Source organism: Echiichthys vipera (genome assembly GCF_963691815.1).
Source record: "Echiichthys vipera genome assembly, chromosome: 21".
NCBI lineage: Eukaryota > Metazoa > Chordata > Actinopteri > Perciformes > Trachinidae > Echiichthys > Echiichthys vipera.
Window position 1 is genome coordinate 16,994,948 of NC_139846.1, and position 21,564 is coordinate 17,016,511.

General features: G+C 41.2%; 1 protein-coding gene across 1 annotated transcript; it reads right to left on the reverse strand.

The window, feature by feature from the left end:
* Positions 1-4,339: 4,339 nt before the first annotated feature.
* Positions 4,340-21,175, reverse strand: dap (death-associated protein). Its single transcript, XM_083935702.1, has 4 exons — positions 20,990-21,175; positions 18,865-18,973; positions 11,025-11,067; positions 4,340-6,216 (listed from the first exon to the last, which is right to left on the reverse strand). The coding sequence occupies exons 1-4, from the start codon at positions 21,042-21,044 to the stop codon at positions 6,097-6,099; spliced, it is 327 nt and encodes a 108-aa protein (XP_083791828.1). The 5' UTR covers positions 21,045-21,175; the 3' UTR covers positions 4,340-6,096.
* Positions 21,176-21,564: the final 389 nt, after the last annotated feature.

Genomic DNA, 21,564 nt, shown 5'->3' on the forward strand with positions numbered 1-21,564 from the left:
AGGAAGTCATCTGAACACGACAAAAGATGAGCAAGTTCTGCACTTAACAAACTGTAAGTGGACGCAGGATTAACATATTTAACATTAGGATAGGTTTTTTTTATTTTATGAAAATGGCTTTTTTTCCTACTGGCAAGGCAGTATCATGACCAACAATGTCTAGGGTGTGCAGTTTGTCATGAGGCATACTAAGTTTGCTGACCAAGAATGGTTAAATGAATTCATTGGCAGTGGAGTTTTGTGAGTCAGTATGGAGCATTTTTCATGCTCCATTTCATGTTTCTGCAGAAGTTCTGTGAACTGGTGACAGATTTCTTTGAAAATAAGGCAGAAATCAAGATACTTTTAGATAAATCACATGCTTATAATTAGGACAGGATATTAAAATTCTGGTATTCATTTGTACTCGTTTGTGTTATTCAACATCTATTCCAAGTTCACTCATACATTGTGTGTGTGTTTGTGTTTGTGTGTGTGTGTGGGGGGGGGGACCTATTAGCCCTGAATGCATCAGATAATATTTAGGTCATGGTTGTAGCTCAAACAGCTGTTGGCTTACATTGTAACCTGAGATTATGAAGCACTACAGGCTGGGTCAGTGATTCCCATGCCGCCGCCGCCCTTCGTCCCGCACCACGACCCACATCCCTTATAGAAATCCAAAAGCAGGGCACTACCCACTGCTTTAGTATGACGGCCATTATGTCATGCTGTGATGCTACAGGCTGGGATTTAGAAAGGGTGACCTGATTCTAGATCAGCACTGAATGAGTGCTTCTGTCAAAACCTCTGAACTTCAGGAGGGAAATCCTCAATTGGGGCCCTCTGCTGGTTGGTTTTGGTACAATACGTAGAGGTTTCTGCATGTTGGCGTATACCTACAGTGAGTGGCAGTGACATGAAGTGCATTGATTAAACATGACGGGATAATCAATGAACAATACCATTCCTGACATTTTGTTACTTCTTTACATGCTTTTTTATTACAACATGTCACACCTTTATCTAACTAATAATATGCAGTGATAATGTGATGTTTTTACATGCCAGATCTAAGATTAACACATAATATTGCATCTTGATTAGTTATATGATGTGGTAGTTATTAAATTGTAATGTATAAATATATATATATATATATATATATATATATATATATATATATATATATATATATATATATATATATATATATATATATATATATATATATAAGAAATGGAAAATAATAAGAAATTATCAAAGTATTTCATGTCTCTCGGGCAAATTTAATAGTAGTGAATGACTGTTGAATGGCTTTATTTAGAAGCAATACATGCTCAAAATGATTATTGTTAAGTCCAAAATGACTTTCTCCATATATCTGAGATTTGGCAAGAACTAAATAATATATCCCAGTGCTCAAGGTATGAGAGCTAAATCATTTAAATTTCCTTTTTTTTTTAGTATTATGTGAAATTATACTGTGATGCAATCAAGCATAAAGTAGGTCCATCATAATGAATCCATTTCCGAAAACCTAAAAAGTATGAAGAAATGAAAATGTCTCAATTAAATCAGGATCAAAATTATCTCCAACATTTGAACTACAAATTAACTGCAAGTGGTGGTGCCCTCACTGATCAAACAGTGAGGAAAACTTGGCAAAGAGCGGCTCTCTCCCAGGAGTTTGACATCAATTTTTTTTTAATTATTAAAAAGTACCCCATTATACTTTCTTCTTCTTAAATAAAAGGTAGAAGTAGTTTGGTTGTGGTGAAACTGGACCTGAAATGTCACCAAAACCTTGTCATGTTAGCCCTTAAACCTTATCGGAATGACCATGAGAGCATCCAGAAAGGTCCTGACCTAAATTACCCCTTACTGTTGCCTGAGTAAACACCAGTGGAAGATTTTCACGTGGCTGTGTCCCAGAAATCACTTGTCTCAACTAGCTGAAGCCAGTTTTAATGTTCCTGAGGACCTCATGTCTAACAGCTGGTGGTGTATACCCAGGGCTAATAAAGGGGCTCTAAATGAGGACTTGGCGCTAAGGATAAAGTACCTTCAAGTGTAACCTTGTTGTTTTTATGGTGTTGAAATATTTTTTATTTTTTAATGCAGGTTTCCCTCTTAAATATACCCACATAGAAGGCAGTGCCTTGCTCATGGGCAGATGTTTGAGCAGACCACTGACTGAAACCACTGACTCTCTCCAGACTTCATCAATTATGTACCAACAAGGGAAAAAATAAAGCTACATAGTATGGGTGGTCATAGATACAAGTGAAGAAATATTTGCAGTATTATGTGCTAAATACTGATATAATGATAACCAGTTAGAGTACAATTTTGTTTCATCCATTTTCTGAGTATTCATGGATAAATATTGATCTAATTTACTCACTTACGTGCGAAATTCATACTCACACGACCTGAAATAACGGAGGACGGCAGTATGAAACATTTTTAGCAGTGTCTTTCAGTCAGTCTAATACGGTATGACAGGGGATGAGAGGTCTGCCGCGTTGAGAGCAGCTATATAAAACCATGGAGAGTCAAGGAGATTCAGTCTGCTTTAATTGGGTGTTTCAGCTTACTGACAGAGGCTCGTACCAACTAAGCCTGCACTGGCTGGTTTATTGGGCTAACATAAACTGACAGAACACCTGGTTGCAGATGCTTGTGTAAAGATGGATTACATGCAGTAACACCTGGTGCACGCTGTGTGTGTGTGTGTGTGTGTGCTAATGGAAAGAAAAACAGAGGACAGCTCTTGGAGAGATGCTTCTGTTTCATTTCAAAACACCACCTGAGCCTAAATCCTTCAGTTCATGGTGCCAATTCCTCATGGGATGTTCAACTACTCTTGGTGAAATACAGGACCCACTCCATCAAGTAGGACTACTTTGAAATGGAGTATAAAATATTAGAGCCATATCATTTACATTCTCTAGTACTGAGCTGAAAGTCTTTTTTTGTTGTTACAAAGGTGTCATATTGTAAAAAGTGAGCTATCCATGACTTTATATTTATAAAGTGGGTTGAGGTGCTATATAAATACTGTGAAAAAACACATAATCCACAAAGACATGCACAGCCGGTATTCAGAAATTCTGTCTTTAAACAAGCCGTCAGGACTTCTGTACAGCTGTGATGTCTCACGCACGCACACTTGCACACACGCACCACACACACACAGACACACAGCTGAAATGACAGAGCAGTGATGCTGAGGGCATGAAAACATTGACCAATCAGCAGACTGAGCTTTTTTTTTTTCTCCAGGAGAAAGACTTAAAGAGACAGGCGAGTGTTTCAGACAGAGGGTGAATACAGGTATACTTAGACATTCATTCATTCATCTTCGACCGCTTATCCTGCGGTCGGGGTCGCGGGGGGCTGGAGCCGAGGCGGGATACACCCTGGACAGGACGCCAGTCTCTCGCAGGGGCAGACAACCATTCACACCTAAGGGCAATTTTGTAGAGTCATCAATTAACCTAACACGTGCATGTCTTTGGATTGTGGGAGGAAACCGGAGAACCCGGAGAAAACCCACGCAGACAACATGCGAACCTGGAACCTTCTCGCTGTGAGGCAACAGTGCTAACCACTACACCACCATGCAGCCCTTATACTCAGACAGAGTATGAAAAATAAAAACCTGACTCTCGGCAGATGAATTTCGTTCCGCCTAGCTCCACTCAACCATCTGGGATTGCACCATAGGAAAGTGATTTCAGGTGGTCGAGCCAATCAGGACCACCGAGCTGGGGTTTTATAGATGTGACGTAGCGGAGAAGCGACTGTTGTGATTCAGACAACAATGGCGGCTCGATCGAGGAAGCAGGCGTCAACATTGATGCTGCTATTTCAGCCGTTTTGTCCAATCTAGCAAATATTTCTTTTTTAAAAGAACACCAGAGAACGGCTCTGAAGGCTTTTGTTGGTGTTTTCGCCCTTCTCCCGACCGGGTTTGGCTTTTCCCTGCGTCGCTCTCATCAGCGGCACAGGTTGGTTTTCGATGTGAGTGGATGAAGTAGCACGTCAATAAAGATGACAAACAAGTGGTTTATCCAATCATATGCAAGGACTTTTGATAAGGCCCAGCCTCCTGAAATGACTTCCCTGTGGAGCAAGCCCAGATGGATGAGGGAAGCAAGGCGGAATGAAATTCATCTGGCGAGAGTCAGGTTAGAAAAATACTGTGTTGTTTTGAACATTAACTCATGAAAACATGTTCTAGTAGAAACCCAAAACACAAGTATGGACCTCAAACTGAACATGTCTCCTTTAAGACTAGACATCCCTCATTTCATTCAAATATAGACAAGCTGAGAAAAAGGCATTCTTCAAGATAGCCTATATCTTTATTTATTATGACAACCACACCTAATACCTAAGTCCACTCAATCACTAAAGATTTGTACAATTTGAACAATTTACTCAAGAAAAAAAAAACAAAGAATAAAACTCTTTTAAACTTAATTAAATTAACACAGGAAATCTTTCCTTCTTGGCAAGATACATTTCATTCTTTCTTTTCTGGAAACCTGAACATTAGTGTTGCAACAAATTACACTTGAATGTAAGGGGATGGGTGATTAAGGATACGGGTGATGTGTGTCCGTGTGTCTTGATATGTAATAATTCTAGGGAAGTACCGATCAAGATTTTGGGGGCTGATACAGATTTCTGATATGAAATGAGCTACGTATAACTGAAGATATCCTGGCAAGTAGAAGTAAATGCATTGCATTTTCCTTGTACACTGACACACTGCCACATAGCTAACATATTTGTTTAAACACTTTTCTACGGAATGTTTTTGCATGGCGATTACCTTGATACCTTCAACTTACAGTTAAGAGCCTTACTATTTTCTGAACTCCTTCTCTGCAATGCTTTGTTGATGTTGTGATGTTGAGGGCTGATGTTAATGCAAACACAGCATCTTAAGATTTCATTATATTCTAAGCTATATTTTCATTATAGTTGACTGGTGAATAGCAGATAAAATGTAAATCCATGCATGTCAAATGAGGTTTAAAAAATCCTGAAATCTAAGCAGCGAGGCACTCGTTTTTTTTGGGTTGCATTTAAATGACCATTGCCAGGACAAGATAGACAACAGCTCCAACAAGGCAGGCAAAAGTAGAGAATAGATCAGAAAGAGATCAGTAAGTCTCCTCTCCGTTAAATAAAGGAACCAAGAGTGACACGAGAGCATCTTACAAAAAATATATTAGCTTCAGCTTTAACTGTAAAGTCATCTTAAGTCATGACACTAAAGACATGCATCAAGTAACATCTCAGGTAATGACGGCCATCATTACACAGAAGTGGGTCATATTTTGCATCTCACTGGTTCTCATTATTGGGTATCTATAGTAATGAAATGACCAAGTGCTTGTTGAAGTTGCTAGTTACCTCATCGTTTGGGCTAATAGTTCATGTAATTAGTTACTTTAACTCTCTGGTCTATGCTGTACCGGTGCTATTTGGCAACAGTCTCAATGATACACACATCAAACTGAGTTCTGCAATTTAGAAGCTGCTCTCTGTGTTATTTTTTTTTGGTTTCTGTTAATAATGTAAAACTGTGTCCCCATCATGATTTGTTGATTGGTTCTTTTGGTCTGTGAGGATCATAGGTAAAAGGCTGGAGCTCAGGCTCATAACTGGGACGTGATTGGTGTGCCTGATTGATAGGTTGCTGTGATTGGCTGGTTGAGAGTTCCCCCCCGCAGACTCAGATTTCTCTGTTAATGTCTAATCCTAGACTAATAGCCATTTTAGAAGACCCTCCATCCATTTATACAACCTTAAGACTATACAACTGTCAAAACAATCCCCCTTAAAAGGAAAAGGACACAAGAAGTGCAGAACTAATCGTGCAGCACCGATGCAGCTGGGGCGGAATGAGAGAGACTTCTACAATGGCTGTATTGGCATTTGGAGCCTGTCACTAGATACATTCCTCATACATGTAATGCAACAGGCTCACAAAGCGACTGATTATTAAGAGGAGATCTGTGCCTGGTGGGGAAACATCTTCATCCTATGTGTTCCATTTGGGAAGGCCGGCTGGTGGAGTTCGCATGGCGTAGCCGTTCACTTGCGGGGCTGGTTGATGTGCTGGTTGATATGCTGGCCGGTGGGCAGCTTGGGGACACAAGGTTGGGGCTTCTGATGGGCCACCTGGGCGGCCGCAGGGGTGAAGTCCTTATCACCCTGAACAGAACACAGTCAGTTAATGTCTTTAAATGGGAGAAATGAAGTGTATTCATTGTTTTTGCCCAAAAAGCTAAGACACCAAAAGCTTACAGCCAAATCTGAAAAATGAGTTCATGCGTAGTCTTCCTGCTACACAAGATGAAATGAAACACTACAACATGTACGACTCCATATCATGCCTACTTAATATGTTTAAGTGGAAAGAACAGAAAAAATATTGATAGTCAATATAAAAATGCTTAGATGTCATGTAATTTCAGGAGTTTCCTAGTAAGTTACCATCTCAAAGACCAAACAGCTGGTTTTCCTGCAGGTGTAACTGCGCATGAAGCATGGAAATCCTTTGTAGAAGTGCTTAAACCAACCTTTGTCTTGTATTAATCCCATTTATCTCATATCTGCAAGCTAGGAAAATCATGATTGAAGCTGAACTTCCACATGACACCGCCCATAAGCGCCGCTGCATCATATCTGTTGCCCACCTACCACTGCAACATACGGTAGAGCCAATATCTATCCAGCCGAGGTTGGCTATTAAACAGTAGGACAGTGATGTGATTACCAGTGAGAGGCTCATTTTCAACGTTAGTATTGCAACTAGAGTTGTAGTAGTAGTTGAAGTAGATAATGATAAGGGTGCAAAAGGACATAACTTGACGGTAAGGGTTCTGTACAATAAATGTGTGAAAGCGCATATGTAATGAAATGCTTTTTAGATTTTTTCTACGCCCGCACAGTGTATGTTCACTTCATGCTCCTTTTTTAATCCTTTCCCCCTGATAATCATAATAACAATGAGGAAATCCCCTACGGTGAAGGGGTAGAGTACGGCGCACTCATCTGTCCCCGCTGATGGGCTCTGCAACCTCAATCGGTTATTCCAAGAAAAATGTCCATAAACAGCCACTCGCTTCTTAATCCGATCAAAGCAGGAATTTGATCACTCACGGGGGAAATGCAGAATTTTAATCAGAGATTTACTACAATAATGACTCGATTCCTCCCCTCTTTTTTATCTTCACCTGCCAGCATTCTTTCTCTCAATGCTTCGTATTCTCTCCTTTCTTGCACCTGCTCCTCACTGCCCTGTTCTTCGCTGGTGTTTGTCAGACCGTCTTTTGTTCCTCACCTTAAGTTACCTTTTCTCCCTAACCTTTTTTTTTTACCCCAATCCCATTTCTGAGAAAAAAACATCAGTCCAAGTGGATTGATGAGATTTAAAGCTAAAGCATTTCCCACTTACATCTTACACTTAGGCTGAGCAATTTTGAAAAAAATAGCTAATACCGATTATTTTGACAGATATTGCAATACGTTGCATGATATTGGATCATGTTGTGATTTTTTTGGCGAGGATCTGTAACCAAACTAAGACTAAACGTTTCTTAAGTGTGTAGAATATGGTTTGTAGGCAGAGACATCTTTGCAGCATCACAATACATAAAAGGAAACATCAGCTATTTTTGAAGTGTAGTTGTATGAGGTAGGTCCTTATCCATAGCAGATTACGGTTAGCACACAGCCAGTTTGGAGAAGCAGACAGGAGTTCGGACACAGAAGCTGCAGCGTACAAACTGAAACTATTTTTTTTAGGTGGCTAAAGTACATTTAAAGTGCTGCCCTTGTCCACTTCAAAATAGCCAAACCATCTCCTTAACACAGAATGGTATTTTGACACATATTTGCCGCTTACAAATATTGCTCCTCCTGTGATTTGGATATTGCATTAGTTGTCGATATGCCAACATTGATATAATTCTGATCAATTGTTCAACCCCGCATAAAACGCAATACACATTACATCGTAGCTTGCATGATTCAGTGAATTAATATAAGTTTTAATTCTGCCATCTCAAATACTAGATTTAATTGAGTTGCAGAAAAAATGTTGCCATATGTGGATGTTACTAATCCATCATATATATAATAACTAAACACATGGTTCCCTCATATTCTCATTTATTATGATGTCTACATGGATAAAGTCATATAACCAATTTTAATCAACACTATGCAAACACACACACTGCCCGTCTGTTTGAAACTCTTTGTGGACTACTCGCCCATCCCCTCCTTGTTTGACCCTAATCCTCTCTGCATGTACTGTACGGCATGCAAGGCTATCAGCAGCTCTCCTGCATGTATGTGTGTAGGTGGGCAAAAAGCATTGACTGTGTGTGTGTGTGTGTGTGTGTGTGTGTGTGTGTGTGTGTGTGTGTGTGTGTGTGTGTGTGTGTGTGTGTGTGTGTGTGTGTGTGTGTGTGTGTGTGTGTGTGTGTGTGTGTGTGTGTGTGTGTGTGTGTGTGTGTGTGTGTGTGTGTGTGTGTGTGTGTTTCTTTAATTTGAAGCCAATTCCACAGCTAACTGCATGGGATGTGGATGGATTTAACCACCAATTGACTTTCTTCTCTCTTCTGAAGCTCAAAGTTTCCGAAGTCTTCTCTCTCTGTATTACTGAATCAGAGGTACGGGAGGGAACGCAACACTTTTGCTGTATTATTGCACCAAACTGTGAAGAGTAATCATTATGAGTGGCAATACCCGGGTGCAGACTACAGGGAAGCCAGAGGGAGCTTGGCTCTTCTTAATAAGACATGAACTCCTGACATGACATGATTTGTGAAATTTGGGTTTGCATTTTTTCACCATGTATTTCTATTATTCTGGATCTTCACCTTCATGCAGCATGTGTAAAACTGTTGTTATTATTAATGTATGATTCCTGCATGAGGATGAATCATACATTACTTCACTTTAATAAAAGATACAGGCATGAATGTTATTCTTGTCATCACCAAGTGTGGCCGCGCATTATCGTTGTGGACCTTTGATATGATGGTCATTAACTGATCATTAGATGTGCTAACATAAAGAAGAAAACTGTTAACAGTCCACCCTGCATACTGGGTCAGTTTTGAACCAGCTTTTGCCACCTCAAAATACAACAAGTAGGTCTAGATGTTTGTAGCTATGAATGTTTCTTTGGAACAAGAGTAAGAGCCAGTCCTCTTTTTACATCCATGTGGTATAAGCAGATGTCATTTCTTGAATTGGTCACATTAACATAACGTTTTTTTTCTGTCAATGCATTTTGAAAAAATCTATGCTTTTTTTCTGCAAATTTATTCTCACCAAATATGCATTTACGTATGCCTACTCTACTCAACAAAGTATTACTTCTTGTACTATTCAATTTCTGGTGAGACTTGATCCCAGCAGCCAGGAGGACATGTGGTCTGAACCACAAAACCCAACCCTGCACATGAGGATGGAATGTATTTATCCCCTGAATTTAAGAGATATTTTGCTGATTAAAATCCAGCTTTGAGTCAAGGCAAGGTGGGCAGTGTGTTCAGATGTTTGGCTTCCCTCCATTAACCCAGTGCACGGGTCGCGGACCATTGGTGGTCTGCCAAGAGTCCGCTTAGATCCACTGGATGACACAAACCCCCCATTTGGAAGCCAAACATTGTTTATCTGTACACACTGACCCCACAGACATGATACAGAACTGGTTTATTTAAAAATCGTTATTTTCCTTCAGAGTTTCTACTCCATCTTTAGATGCACAAGAGAATCCTATTCTGTCGTTTGAAGAGAAAGAAAATATAGAAAAGACATACATAAACTCCACAGACACACACACAAACACTGAAGTGCTTAACTTAGCTCCTGAAAGGCTTTCCTGAGGCTTTGTGCATTGCTAGCTTGATGGTAGTGATAGGGGGTGAATGGGAAGGCTAGAGAAGGATCGGGGGATAAATGGAATGACTGCCACCTTGCTGATATCACTGCAATCTTCCGCAAACAATCTGTCTGGTCTGACACACACACACAGAAGGGAAGTCAAGGACACACTTTTTCCACACACATACACGCCCTAACACTACATTCGTGGCAAAAGGCCAAAAACATACAAACAGACTTTGACCCACTTTTCATACTTGCAGGACAAGGCTGTACACACACACACGCACACACGCACACTCACACACTCACACACACTCACACTCACTTCTGGTGGCTGGCTGCAGTACATGTCATAAGTCCCGCCCCTTCCATGTTAGCATATGGGACATGGGCCATGAGTTAAAAACATAGACCTCAAGTAAATATTCCCTAAAGATGGTTTCTGTCAATGTAAGTTGTTTGTATCACACTGGTGTTTGTTCAAATGCTCAATTGTTCGTAAACATTTGGTTAAAATTAGTTATTTGTTGCTGTAAAAACAGGGTGAAATGTCATGACTGACAAGCGTGACTGGCTGGATTGGACTTTGATGACATGACTCTACTGTCTGATCCCTACTGCACAGACTCTGGTTGAAAAATTACAACATGGCAGTTCCCGTATGTGGGATATATTGGCTTCACCTTTGTACAGTAAAAGAAGAGGCAGTAGAGGTGTGTCATCCATCTTTATATACACTCTATGGTTACATGTCACGCCTCTTTTGCTTCCCTAATGTTGCATGCCATCTAAAATTCACACACTGATGCAGCATTATGGCAGCATCGTTTGGTTTACAGTAAAAATGGTTATTATCTAACAATTCATCAAACTCACAGCATTATCTTTAACTACAGATTGATTACTGATCCTATGCCTTCTTAACTTTATCACATCACATTTTTCTTTTAGTTTGGCACTTTCTCCATTTTTTTCTCCTGCCCTTGTTCTGCCATGTTATTCCTCTTCTGTCCTTCTATCTCAGTACTATGCCTCCACCTCTCCCTTGAGTCGATGTCCAAGTTATAGCCCACCTTATAATGACTACTGGTGGTCTTTGTGTGCATGTGACTCACCTTTGTCACCACTCCAGACACAATCACGCGAGTCTTTGGTGGACTAAAGAGGGGGACAAAAGAAAATGGGAGAATAATAAATTGAAAATGATTTGTAGAATCCACAACAATACACAATTCAGTAAACAGAGTGTGTCCCGTGCTTCATTCTGTGGTTCATTGTGTGTGTAATTAAATCATGTGTGCAGGCCAAGGGTGCAGTTTCCTGTGTGGCAACATTTACAAAAGTTGAACAATCTGGCTACCTCCAAAAGTGACACCGCGCAAATAAACGGACAATCTCACACACACACACACACACGCACGCATGCACGCACGCACGCACTCACGCACGCACGCACGCACGCACGCACGCACGCACGCACGCACGCACGCACGCACACAACCTGCCAGCAGAGTAAATAGCTCCCATCCATCCTGGCCAAACACTGGAGCTCACAGCTTCGGGATGGAAAGCATGACAGGAAGGATGGAGGGAGGAAAGTGGGAGAGCGCTGAGGCTAAGAGAGGAAAAGAGACTTAAAGAGGATGCTGATGATAAAGGGAAGAGTTTGGAAAGGAGGAGAAAAGGAGAGGAAAAAGTGGAGGAAAGAAGGGGGGCAAAAGGGTAAAGCAGGTCAGTTCCGATAGAGGCGAGGGGGCAGGGAGGACAGGGGGACAAAATACCTATATAATAATAGACTGTTAGAGGAGAGGAGAAAAGGATGGAGGAGAGGAGGAGGCGAGTGGCTCACTCAGACATAGAGAAAGGGAAGGGATGGAGGCAGAGAAAAAGATGAGGAGGAGGAATGCGGAACCCAAGGTAAGTATCGACCTTGACATGACAAACGAGCGCCGTCTCATTTTACGGCGTCGTCACCCTCCGGCAAAAGAGTACAGTTGTGGTAGCCACCTTCAAAACTCCACTCAAAGACATTAGCTACAGTAGCAAGCATGTCCACACTTATGGCTTACCTCATTACCAGCATAAATATGTTGAAAAGATGAAAGGTTTGAAAAACCGCAGCCTCAGCAGTGAGAATCTAAGCACGAAGGAAACATCTGAAACATCTGCTATTTTCTTATTTATTTTATGATGCACAACTTTTTATTCACTATCAATTAGCAGTTATGGATTTTCAACACATCTGGCTAGCCTCCATCTTTGCAATCAACATCCTGGCACTGAACAGCCTTCTGCTAGTTATCTTTATGAGAGCATTTACACCTTGCTATTAAATTAAAGCTTGGATATGTTGAATTTCACTCATTAATTCTTCATAATTTGGGGTTGAGAGGTTCTCTATTAGCAAGTCAATTAACTCGAATATGGCATACTGATGTGTTTCAAATTCAAATGAATGCCCTGCTAGATGTGAGGTAGTCTTGCTAGCTTACCGCTAACATTTGGCCTGATACCAGAGTTTGAACATTTGAAGTCTATCTGAAGAACAAGTTCTGGGGAATAAATGTGCATATGGCAATGTGCCAGATTAAGAAAAACCTCAACTTTGAAAAAGGCTAACAGGAGATTCATTACATATGTTTATGTCCAAGAAGCTGTCGGCTAAACTCTTATCATAAACACATCTGTTGGAGCTCCATTAATTTCATGCATTATCATTAACTAAAAATGGTATGCTAGCATCATATACCAGATTTCCTCATTTATTATAACAGGCCCTTCTAGCTCTATGCTAGCCCGTCAGGCTGTTTTTCTCCATTAGATAAATGAAGAAACTTTCTAGTAGAAATGACGTGCTTCACAGGTAAAATATGTTCAGAACAACTTTACATGTTCTAAAGGGAGTGTAGGCCTCTCCGGGATCCTATGTTCCCCAGATCAATATCGTCGTAATATGACCTATTAAAGAAACTTGTCAAAGGGGTTTATGTTGAAATCACTCATTTCTAGTGATAAGCAGACACGTTGACTTGAGTTAACTCGACTTGGACCCGAGTCGACTCAAGGGCCTGTTTTGATGACTTACAAGTTGACTTGACTGAAAATAAATGTCTTGAAACTCGATTCGGAAGTTAAAGACTTGTGACTTGACTTATGTATGTTTTCAGTATTTACAAAACTTTCAAAATGTTCAACACTGTCAATGTTGACATTACAAATGACCATGTCACGTTACCCGGTGTCTGCGAGGGCTGATGTTAGCTAACGTTAGCAATCTGATACGAGCTGTTCCCTCACAACTCTGTAGTTAGCCTGATAACAACCGATGCCACGAATCAACCCAGCCGCCAGACTAAAATGGTGGCATTTTGATTGAAAAGCAATAATTTAAAAAAAAAAAGCTGTAGTTATTTGTTTGATCACCTCGTCTGGCTCTCAGTATTTTGCTGGGAGTGAAAACAATTGATGGAGAGGGAATATTTTTTTTTAACATCAACATTTTTGTCTGAACACATTTATTTCTCTGACTATCAATAATTGTAATACAAATTAAATTGCCATACTTTGTGAAGAGAATAAAATAGCTAAATAAATTGAACAATAATATACTCTACATTTTAGAAGTGTAAAAAAAGTGTACCTTGATCCACAAATATTTCACTCTCCACAAACATGTATTTTCAGAACAATGGCCGGCCGATGGGACAGTGGTTAGAGCAGTCGCCCCGTGTAAAGAGGCTGAAGGTCCTCGAGGCAGCAGCCGTGGGTTAGACTCCAACCTGCGGTGCTTTGCGGCATGTCTCCCTCTCTCTCTCACCCCATTTCTTGTCTGTCCTATGTAATAAAGGCTTGGAAAACTGCGTAATTTGCAAACATATATCTGTAAACATTTTTAATTTCACACAAAGATGGTTTCACAAATGCAAACAGTTTCACCACTTGGAGCCACTGAAATCATTGATATCTTGACCGTGGCTGAACTGATCTATTTTTTCAATTCAAACTGCATTTAAAAACATCCATTTCCCTCCTTTTTTTAGCAATTTGAACTGACCCTGGCCTCAAAATGTATTCATACTTGTGTTTGACATAATGCCGCAGAAACATGCAGCACACGCTGCATGTAGAGTAGCTGCTTTAGTTACAATTGCAGTTGAGGTGAAGTTGGATATGTATTCACATTCACTGAGAGAGCGTGGGCTGACATTCACCTCACGCTGGGTTGTCACGTGTCCCTGTTCTATTGAATGTTGATCTCCATTGTGCAATCTGAAGATAAATCCTGAAATATTGAAAACAGACCGCAAAGGGAGGGGAGCTACGGAAGACAACCAAGGATAGCAAAAAATAATCAATTGCATCTGAAGCATATTAGCACCAACTTCGCTTGCTGTTACAAGGACTGGGCATTGCACACAGATGAGGAATTATATACTACTGGCACCTATTTTTTATTTATTCTAACTGTAAAGTAAAATGGAAACAGAAACCAAGAGAAAGGCACAGAGAGAGAGGAGAGATGAGAGAGAGGAGGGGGTATGGAGGGACAGAGGGAGCCTGCAGGGGGCAGAAGAGAGCTGCAAGGAATCCTGGGTAGTTTTGTGCCAGGAGAGTTAGAGGAAAGGAGCGTAGAGAGAGAATGAGGGAGGAAAAAGAGAGAAGGAGATACAGAATGCTAATTTTTAACTAATAACTCACTGTAGTGTGCCTTAATGGCATGGTGTTTTCTTCTCTCTCTTGGCTCCAAAGCCACACCTCACCACCACCATCACTACCCCACCCGTCTCTCTTTGCTTCAGCAGAGCAGGAAGTTTGTTGCCGTGGGCGAGGAGGTGGTTGCCATAGAAACTAAAGCCTGTTGCCTGTCTCCTCCTCCTCTTTCCAATCCTCCCTCTCTCCCTCTCCTCTCAACTTTTCACCATGAGCTGTCAGCTTACTGCACATTTCACAACATGTCTTACATTCAGTGCATGTGTGCCGCGATTTAATAAAGTGTGCATACAGCACCACCTGCTCTTTTTTCCGAGGCTGTGTGGCACACATTCGCCTCTTGCCAAAACATGTAAGAGAGGTGACAGCGCAACCGACATTTGGCCTATGATCACCTCCCATGTACTGACGTGTACACAAACGATTTATTCACTTTAATAAGCAATATACTAAGTGATGAAACAACCATCTGTTTACCTTCTTTTCTACGCCTCCCTCTCTCCTGCTCTTCCCACTGCAACATCACACTTTTACACAGAAGACACATGGATTCATCTGAATCTTCAATTTATTCCCGATGCATCTGAAAAACCCATTCCTGACGTTCAGTCGGCAGGAAGCCTCTGCTGGGTCACGACTTGCTCTGGCTTATTCCTCCCCTTCTGGCCTCAACCTATCCACCCATCTTCAATTTCCCCCTCTCTTAGTGAGTAAAGCCTTTCCTCTTTCATATCTGCATATCGCCATGGCATCCCTCGCTTTCCATGGCATGATAATTCTCCCCTTTCCTCCTCGTCATAATCCCAGCCACCTATCCCTCTCCCTTTGCCCCATCTGTCCATCTCGGCTAGATTTGTTACGGCAGGTGTTCCCCTGACTAACGCATCACTGGCTGCTGCTAATGCGAAATTTACCCAGTAGCCACCTGCTATACGTCCATCAGCGTGACACGGAGACGGAGAGAGTTTCGCTGACTGCATTTACTGATGGAGTGCAGTTACTCAGCCGCTCTTTTTGGATGGGCTGACAGGTCATTTTTAGTTAAAGATAAACATTTCACAGGAGGAACGTAAACCTGTATTTACAAAGCCAGGCCAGGAGGAGTTTATCAAGCTAAGGGATTGAAACGGTTTCCCTCCGTGATTAAACTGCACTGTTTGTCTAATTTATTTTCATAGCCCAAGTTATAATTCCTCTTCTTTGACTGCAAGCTCTAAAAGGAAACATTTGGAAGAATAAATCAGACAACTACTAAACCCTGCATGGCTCTGCTGAGACAAGTGGCCAGTTAACACAAATGTTTAAACCCACAAAATCATATGATGAATTTACAAAGCTGACATTTACTTGGCTCATCTACCAGTGCAACTTATTATAACAGATTCATCACGCCTTTAAGAAACACTACAATGCAAGTAATAAAGTAAAAATGATATAATCGTAAAAACAGCAGGGAGTCTTTTCTCTCAAATCTGAATACAGCTTTGTGAAGCTTATGCTCTTTGGAATATTACCACTAGAAAATTAATCTGAAAGTATTTTGATAATTGATTTTTCCTTCCGTTCTAGGTTTTCGAATATGGGGTGTTGCTGTGTTTCTTTTTTATATCATTGTTGACTGTCAAATAATAGTCTTGATAAATCAAGACACTTCAAATCCAAGTCCTATTGGGTTCTAGGGTCTTTTAATGGACATTCATTCCCACTATTTTCTGATTACATTTTTAAATAACTGGAAGATTAATAAAGAAAATCATAAAGAAAAGGTTAGTTGCAGTCCCAAATTCATTCCCAAAGATGCACGGTAAGACTTAATATTCTCTGAGGCAACACAACAAAATCAGGAAGTGCATATTCAACAGGCTGGAATGGCGGTTACACCCTGACCAGTGTCTGCTATGACTTAATTAAGTGTTTCGTTTTTTTTGTTGTTCTTTCTCAAGCAGGCCTTCACCCTCGAGTTTAAGCCAAGCTTGCTTGTTATTTTTTGTACTTCTGTTATCAACTTGACCTCACTTTTCACTTTAATGCCCGGTGTGATTATTGACACTCATTTCGGCACACAGGAAAGGGGCGCAAAAGGAAATTACTTATTATAACTGACAGGCTTGGCACTATTCCTGCTCTGAATATCAGGAAAATACTAAAACAACAAGCTTGGTGATATGTATATTTCATATATATCTGTGTGTGTGTGTGTGTGTGCGAGAGAGAGAGAGAGAGAGAGAGAGAGAGAGAGAGAGAGACTAAAGAAAAAAAGTCTCGACAGTTGGCAATGTTCTTGAACCCTGCTCCCAGCTGTGCACTGCTCGTCAGTTCTCATTTATCAACTCTGTCTCACACACACACACACAGAAAGAGAGAGAGAGAGAGAGAGAGAGAGAGAGAGAGAGAGACAGAGAGACAGAGAGAGAGAGAGACAGAGAGAGAGAATATGCCACCTGTACCGATACTCATGAATATTGAGTAGACGTATTTAGCCGTAGAAGCAGACATTCAAAAAAAAAGCAAATACTTGCACACTTGCACAGAATGTGATCTCAGTAAAAACATTCAAAAAACAAAAAACAAGCATGCTAATATGGAAACAGAACAATTATTGTCGCTTCGAAAAAGAGCCAGTGTGATGTAAAACATAGAACTGCGGGCTCCTTATAGCGAACAATAGTGACTGCTGAATGGGCTGTTCAAGTTAATGCTGTAATTATGCAGTAATTATGTTGTTTACCGAATTAGCTGGCAACAGTACTCAACAAGTCTTCTGCAAAACTGCCTCCAGAACAGCCTTATAGAAATGAGGAAGCAGCCAAATTGCTTATTTGACAATTTTCCGGTTGTATGTTTGTGTGTGCGGGTGTGAGTAACAACATTCAAAACACCACAGAATCGTACCTTGCGGAGATTTTCTCTATGTCAAAGTAGAGAAAGTAGTGAACCAAATTTACCTCTGCAGTAAATGTATATAGCTGCTTGTGTGTTAAATTATTAAAGTATTTCTGATTCTGATTCTGTGTGTCTCTCTACCGTATGCTTGGACGGGTTATGAGACAATGGGCCCCTGGGCATAGATGTGAATAGGTCGCCTCAGCTCTCCGACGTAAGAGCAAGACACTCAGACTCAAAGAGACACAAAAGGACTGTAAATGATGTGGCGTAGATATCGTATTTTAAGGTATTGTAATATTGTAATACCGCATGTGTGTCATCTTGTTTTAAAGGCTCCATAAGTCAATGGTCATTATATCCACATTACTGATGATTATTTATGAACAATCTCAAATCATATCACCCATCCTAAAAAAGATGCATGTAGCTTCCGTGTCTGTAAAGTGAAGCCAATGCAGGAAGTGCCTTAAACCCGCATTCTTTCTAATGTCCTCCACTGGTTGCAAAGAGAAGTCCATTTGTATAGAAGTCAATGGGAAAATAACCCTGCTTCTCACTTGATTTATCACATCAATAAAAACAATTTTCCTAACCAGATTATGATTGCTAGTATATATATATATATATATATATATATAGTGTATATATATATATTGATAGTATATAAAAATGATGGTCCCGTTTAGAGTAAAGATAAAGTAGTGTATGCTTTAGGGCATGGCTACCTTGTGATTGACAGGTAGCCGTGCAAGCGACAGGATGGAGGCTTAGCAATGCATATCCATGGCTCTGTGTACATTAAAATAGCTGTGAACTAGTTTTGGGTGTTGTTGCTGTTAAATTCTAAGGACTTCGACCCTTTTCCAGGGTGTTTTCACTTCATTACAGTCAATTCTAACATTATGGTCACCTAAAAACGTCTTGCTTGGTGTTCTGTTGCACCTTGAAAATCGGCTTTTTAGTGTTTAGCTTAGCACAGTGACATTGAGACGACAGCGGAGCACAGCCTGAAGCTGCCTAGCACTTGAAGTGTTTTTTAAACTCCACCTTCTACTACTGCTCAGCTCACTTGGAGCCTGGACCGAGGTGGTATCAAATAAAAAGTACCTGGTACTATACAGAACTATTGCTAATGGAAAACCGTGTCGGTACCATCCAGTGAAGAAAAACAGCATTTGTCTCATCTTGTGGTGCTTTTGTCTCACTTTATCATTTTATGTCTCTTTGCGGTCATTTTGCATCTCTTTCTAGCCATTTGATTGATTTTCCAACAGGTAATGTTACAGTCATTTACAGTCACAGCCCAGGGGTCACCTCACTCCTTGAGGTAATATTTCCGTGACCGTGTGCGTGTTGTACCTGCTGCTGACGTACTCCTCCTCATCGTCATCTTGTTGTGGAGGCTCTGGAGCAGCAGCAGCCACAGCCTGCTGGTGCTTCTGCACTATCCTCATACCTCCTGCCCTTACTGTAACACACACCCACACACACACACGCACACACACATATGCACACTGATTACCGGATGAAGTGAGACAATTAGTTCAAGAGTTCACAAATGCTGCAGCTAATTATAAGTGAGAAAATACAAAGATAGATATGGGTATAAAACAAAACATGTAAACATTGCTTTTAGATAGTTTGGTACTTCACTTGCAGCGTAACGGTTAGGGACTTCAACATGGAACAAGAAAATATTATCTCTTTATTCTTTATAGACATAATAAAATATTTAAGTAGCACAATAGGTTAACATTGTGAGTTAGAAGTCTCTCCCGGAACTAAAAAAACTATGTAAAAACGGCTGTGGTGGCACGCAGCCATCCTCCCAAAGTGTCCTTGTGCAAGTCCTATTAGCAACTGAAGGACAGCTGTTCTGTTGCTGACCTTCACCTCTGACCATACTGCAGAGGGGCTGGGTATAGAAATGAGAATATCAGAGCAGAGTGGCTCTATAGATTCACTACACAAGTTGTGAAGGGCCCCACACCTTGCGCAAGGGCCCCGCATTCTCCCTGTGTGTGAGTGTTTACAACTTTGATGAGAGGATGAAGCAGGATTATCATGGAAAGAGAAAAAAGACACACAAGAATGAGTTGCGCCAGCAGCAATCAGGTAAACATGTGTTCTCTTCTCACAAAGAAGTTTGAAGTCAGCAAATAATATTATCATTAAGTTCTGTTTGTCTTGCTTGCCAAAACTTCCAGGGCCGTAGCTCAGTGCACAGGTGACTCGGCTGGGAACCGTAGGGACGCCGGTCACAATCAGTCAAAGAGGTGCCAGTTCATCTCCTGGGCACTGCCGAGGTGCTGCTGAGCAAGACACCGAACCCCCAACTGCTCGGGGCGCCGATCCATTTGGCAGCCCCCTCGCTCTGACATCTCTCACGTATATGGGTCCTGTTTGTGCATGTGTGTGTATTTCGGGCCTGTGCGTGTGTAACAGGAACAATATAATAACAGAGTGAAAAAATTTAATTTCCCCTTGCGGGATTAATAAAGGAATTCTTCTTCTTCTTCTTCTTCTTCTTCTTCTGTGACTCAGTGCCTGACAAAGTGAGAGTGAAATACAAAAATGTATTACGTTTGCAGCGGCATACGGGGCCATATGGACGCACATCTCTCAGTAAATAACAACCATCAAGTATTCAGGCAAGCCATAGTTCAATTGGTGAAAACATATAAAAGGAAACCTGTGGGAGTCACACAGCTGGCTTAGTTTTATTTGACTATTTTGATACATAAAGCTGTACCCATATCCTATAGCCTTATATTTACACAGTCAGTCAAAGGTCATTGTTGTGAGGGCTGCACTAATTTACCAGGGCCGCTTTGCAGAATTTAGCTTGGGGCCCCTCGGAGGTCAGGACCGGTTCTGCAGAATGGCATCTATACATCTTACATCTATATTAACACACACCTGCATGTTTGTTACAGACTGACCTATAGTACATGACGTGGACGTCCCACTGATCCCAGGTTGGGTGCAAGGGGCGTTTATTATCTTACTGTGCTATCAGTCCTGCAGCTGCTGAGGCCCAGTGCCCGGCCACACTGCTCATGTCCACGTACACCTTAACAGCTCTTCCTCTGCCTCCATACACGAGACTGGAGCCTATGACCTCCACGTCAGCGCCATCCAGCAACAATAACCGCGACATTGTAGCTAAAAACACGCACGTTAGACTGCGACGATTGCCAATCGCTACACCCCCAGCTGTTAATGCTGTTGTGAGATCTCAATCAGGAAGTAAGGAAATGTTCAGCATTTGAGAAATATGGCAGATTAAACCGCATGCAATCTCGAACCCTCACACGTTGTCAGCCGCTGGCATCTGCAAGTGTGGCGACTGCATGAGAATCAATCATCATCATGTGATCTGTTATGTTTGAGACACTGCAGAAGCAAAGGCCTTCGTGTTAGAAGGGAGCTTTTCAAAAACAACACAACCGCAGTGGGAGCAGCATAGCACGAGGAGCTTTACCTGCAGGGAGATGTCCTCCTTTGGTTTCCACTTTCTCCTTCGGCGGGGATGACATGTCTGCTCTGATCTGGAGTCAGCAGCGAGAAGGAACCAGAGCGTCTGACAGCTGCAAAAAAATCCTGTTTTTCGCCCTCAAATTGTGGACTACACTTGAGTCTGAAACGTCAACGTGGCTTTTTTCCTCAGCATTGTTTGGAAACGGTGCGTGATGACGTCACGTGGAACGGTGCTGAAAGGCGTGAGGAGCGCGCTGACGTCGGTCGCAGTCAGCCCTGAATGTGAAGCTACTGTATGATGTGAAGAAGCTGTGAACCTACATTAAGCAAAAGAACAGTATGATATTGTGCTTCTTATGTAATCTTTCGACTGAGGCTAGTTCCTGTTTAGAGAAGTATCAGATCAAGGACTGTTCTCCCTCAGAAATCCCCTGCTTAACCAGAGACTGTGAACTGCACACAAGAGACTGTCTCTAACAATATTATATATATAACAACACTCATTATTTTATCATATTTTAGCGTAATCTTAGTTTATTTGTCAGTGCTCTTATTTATTAGAATAGCATACATAGCAGG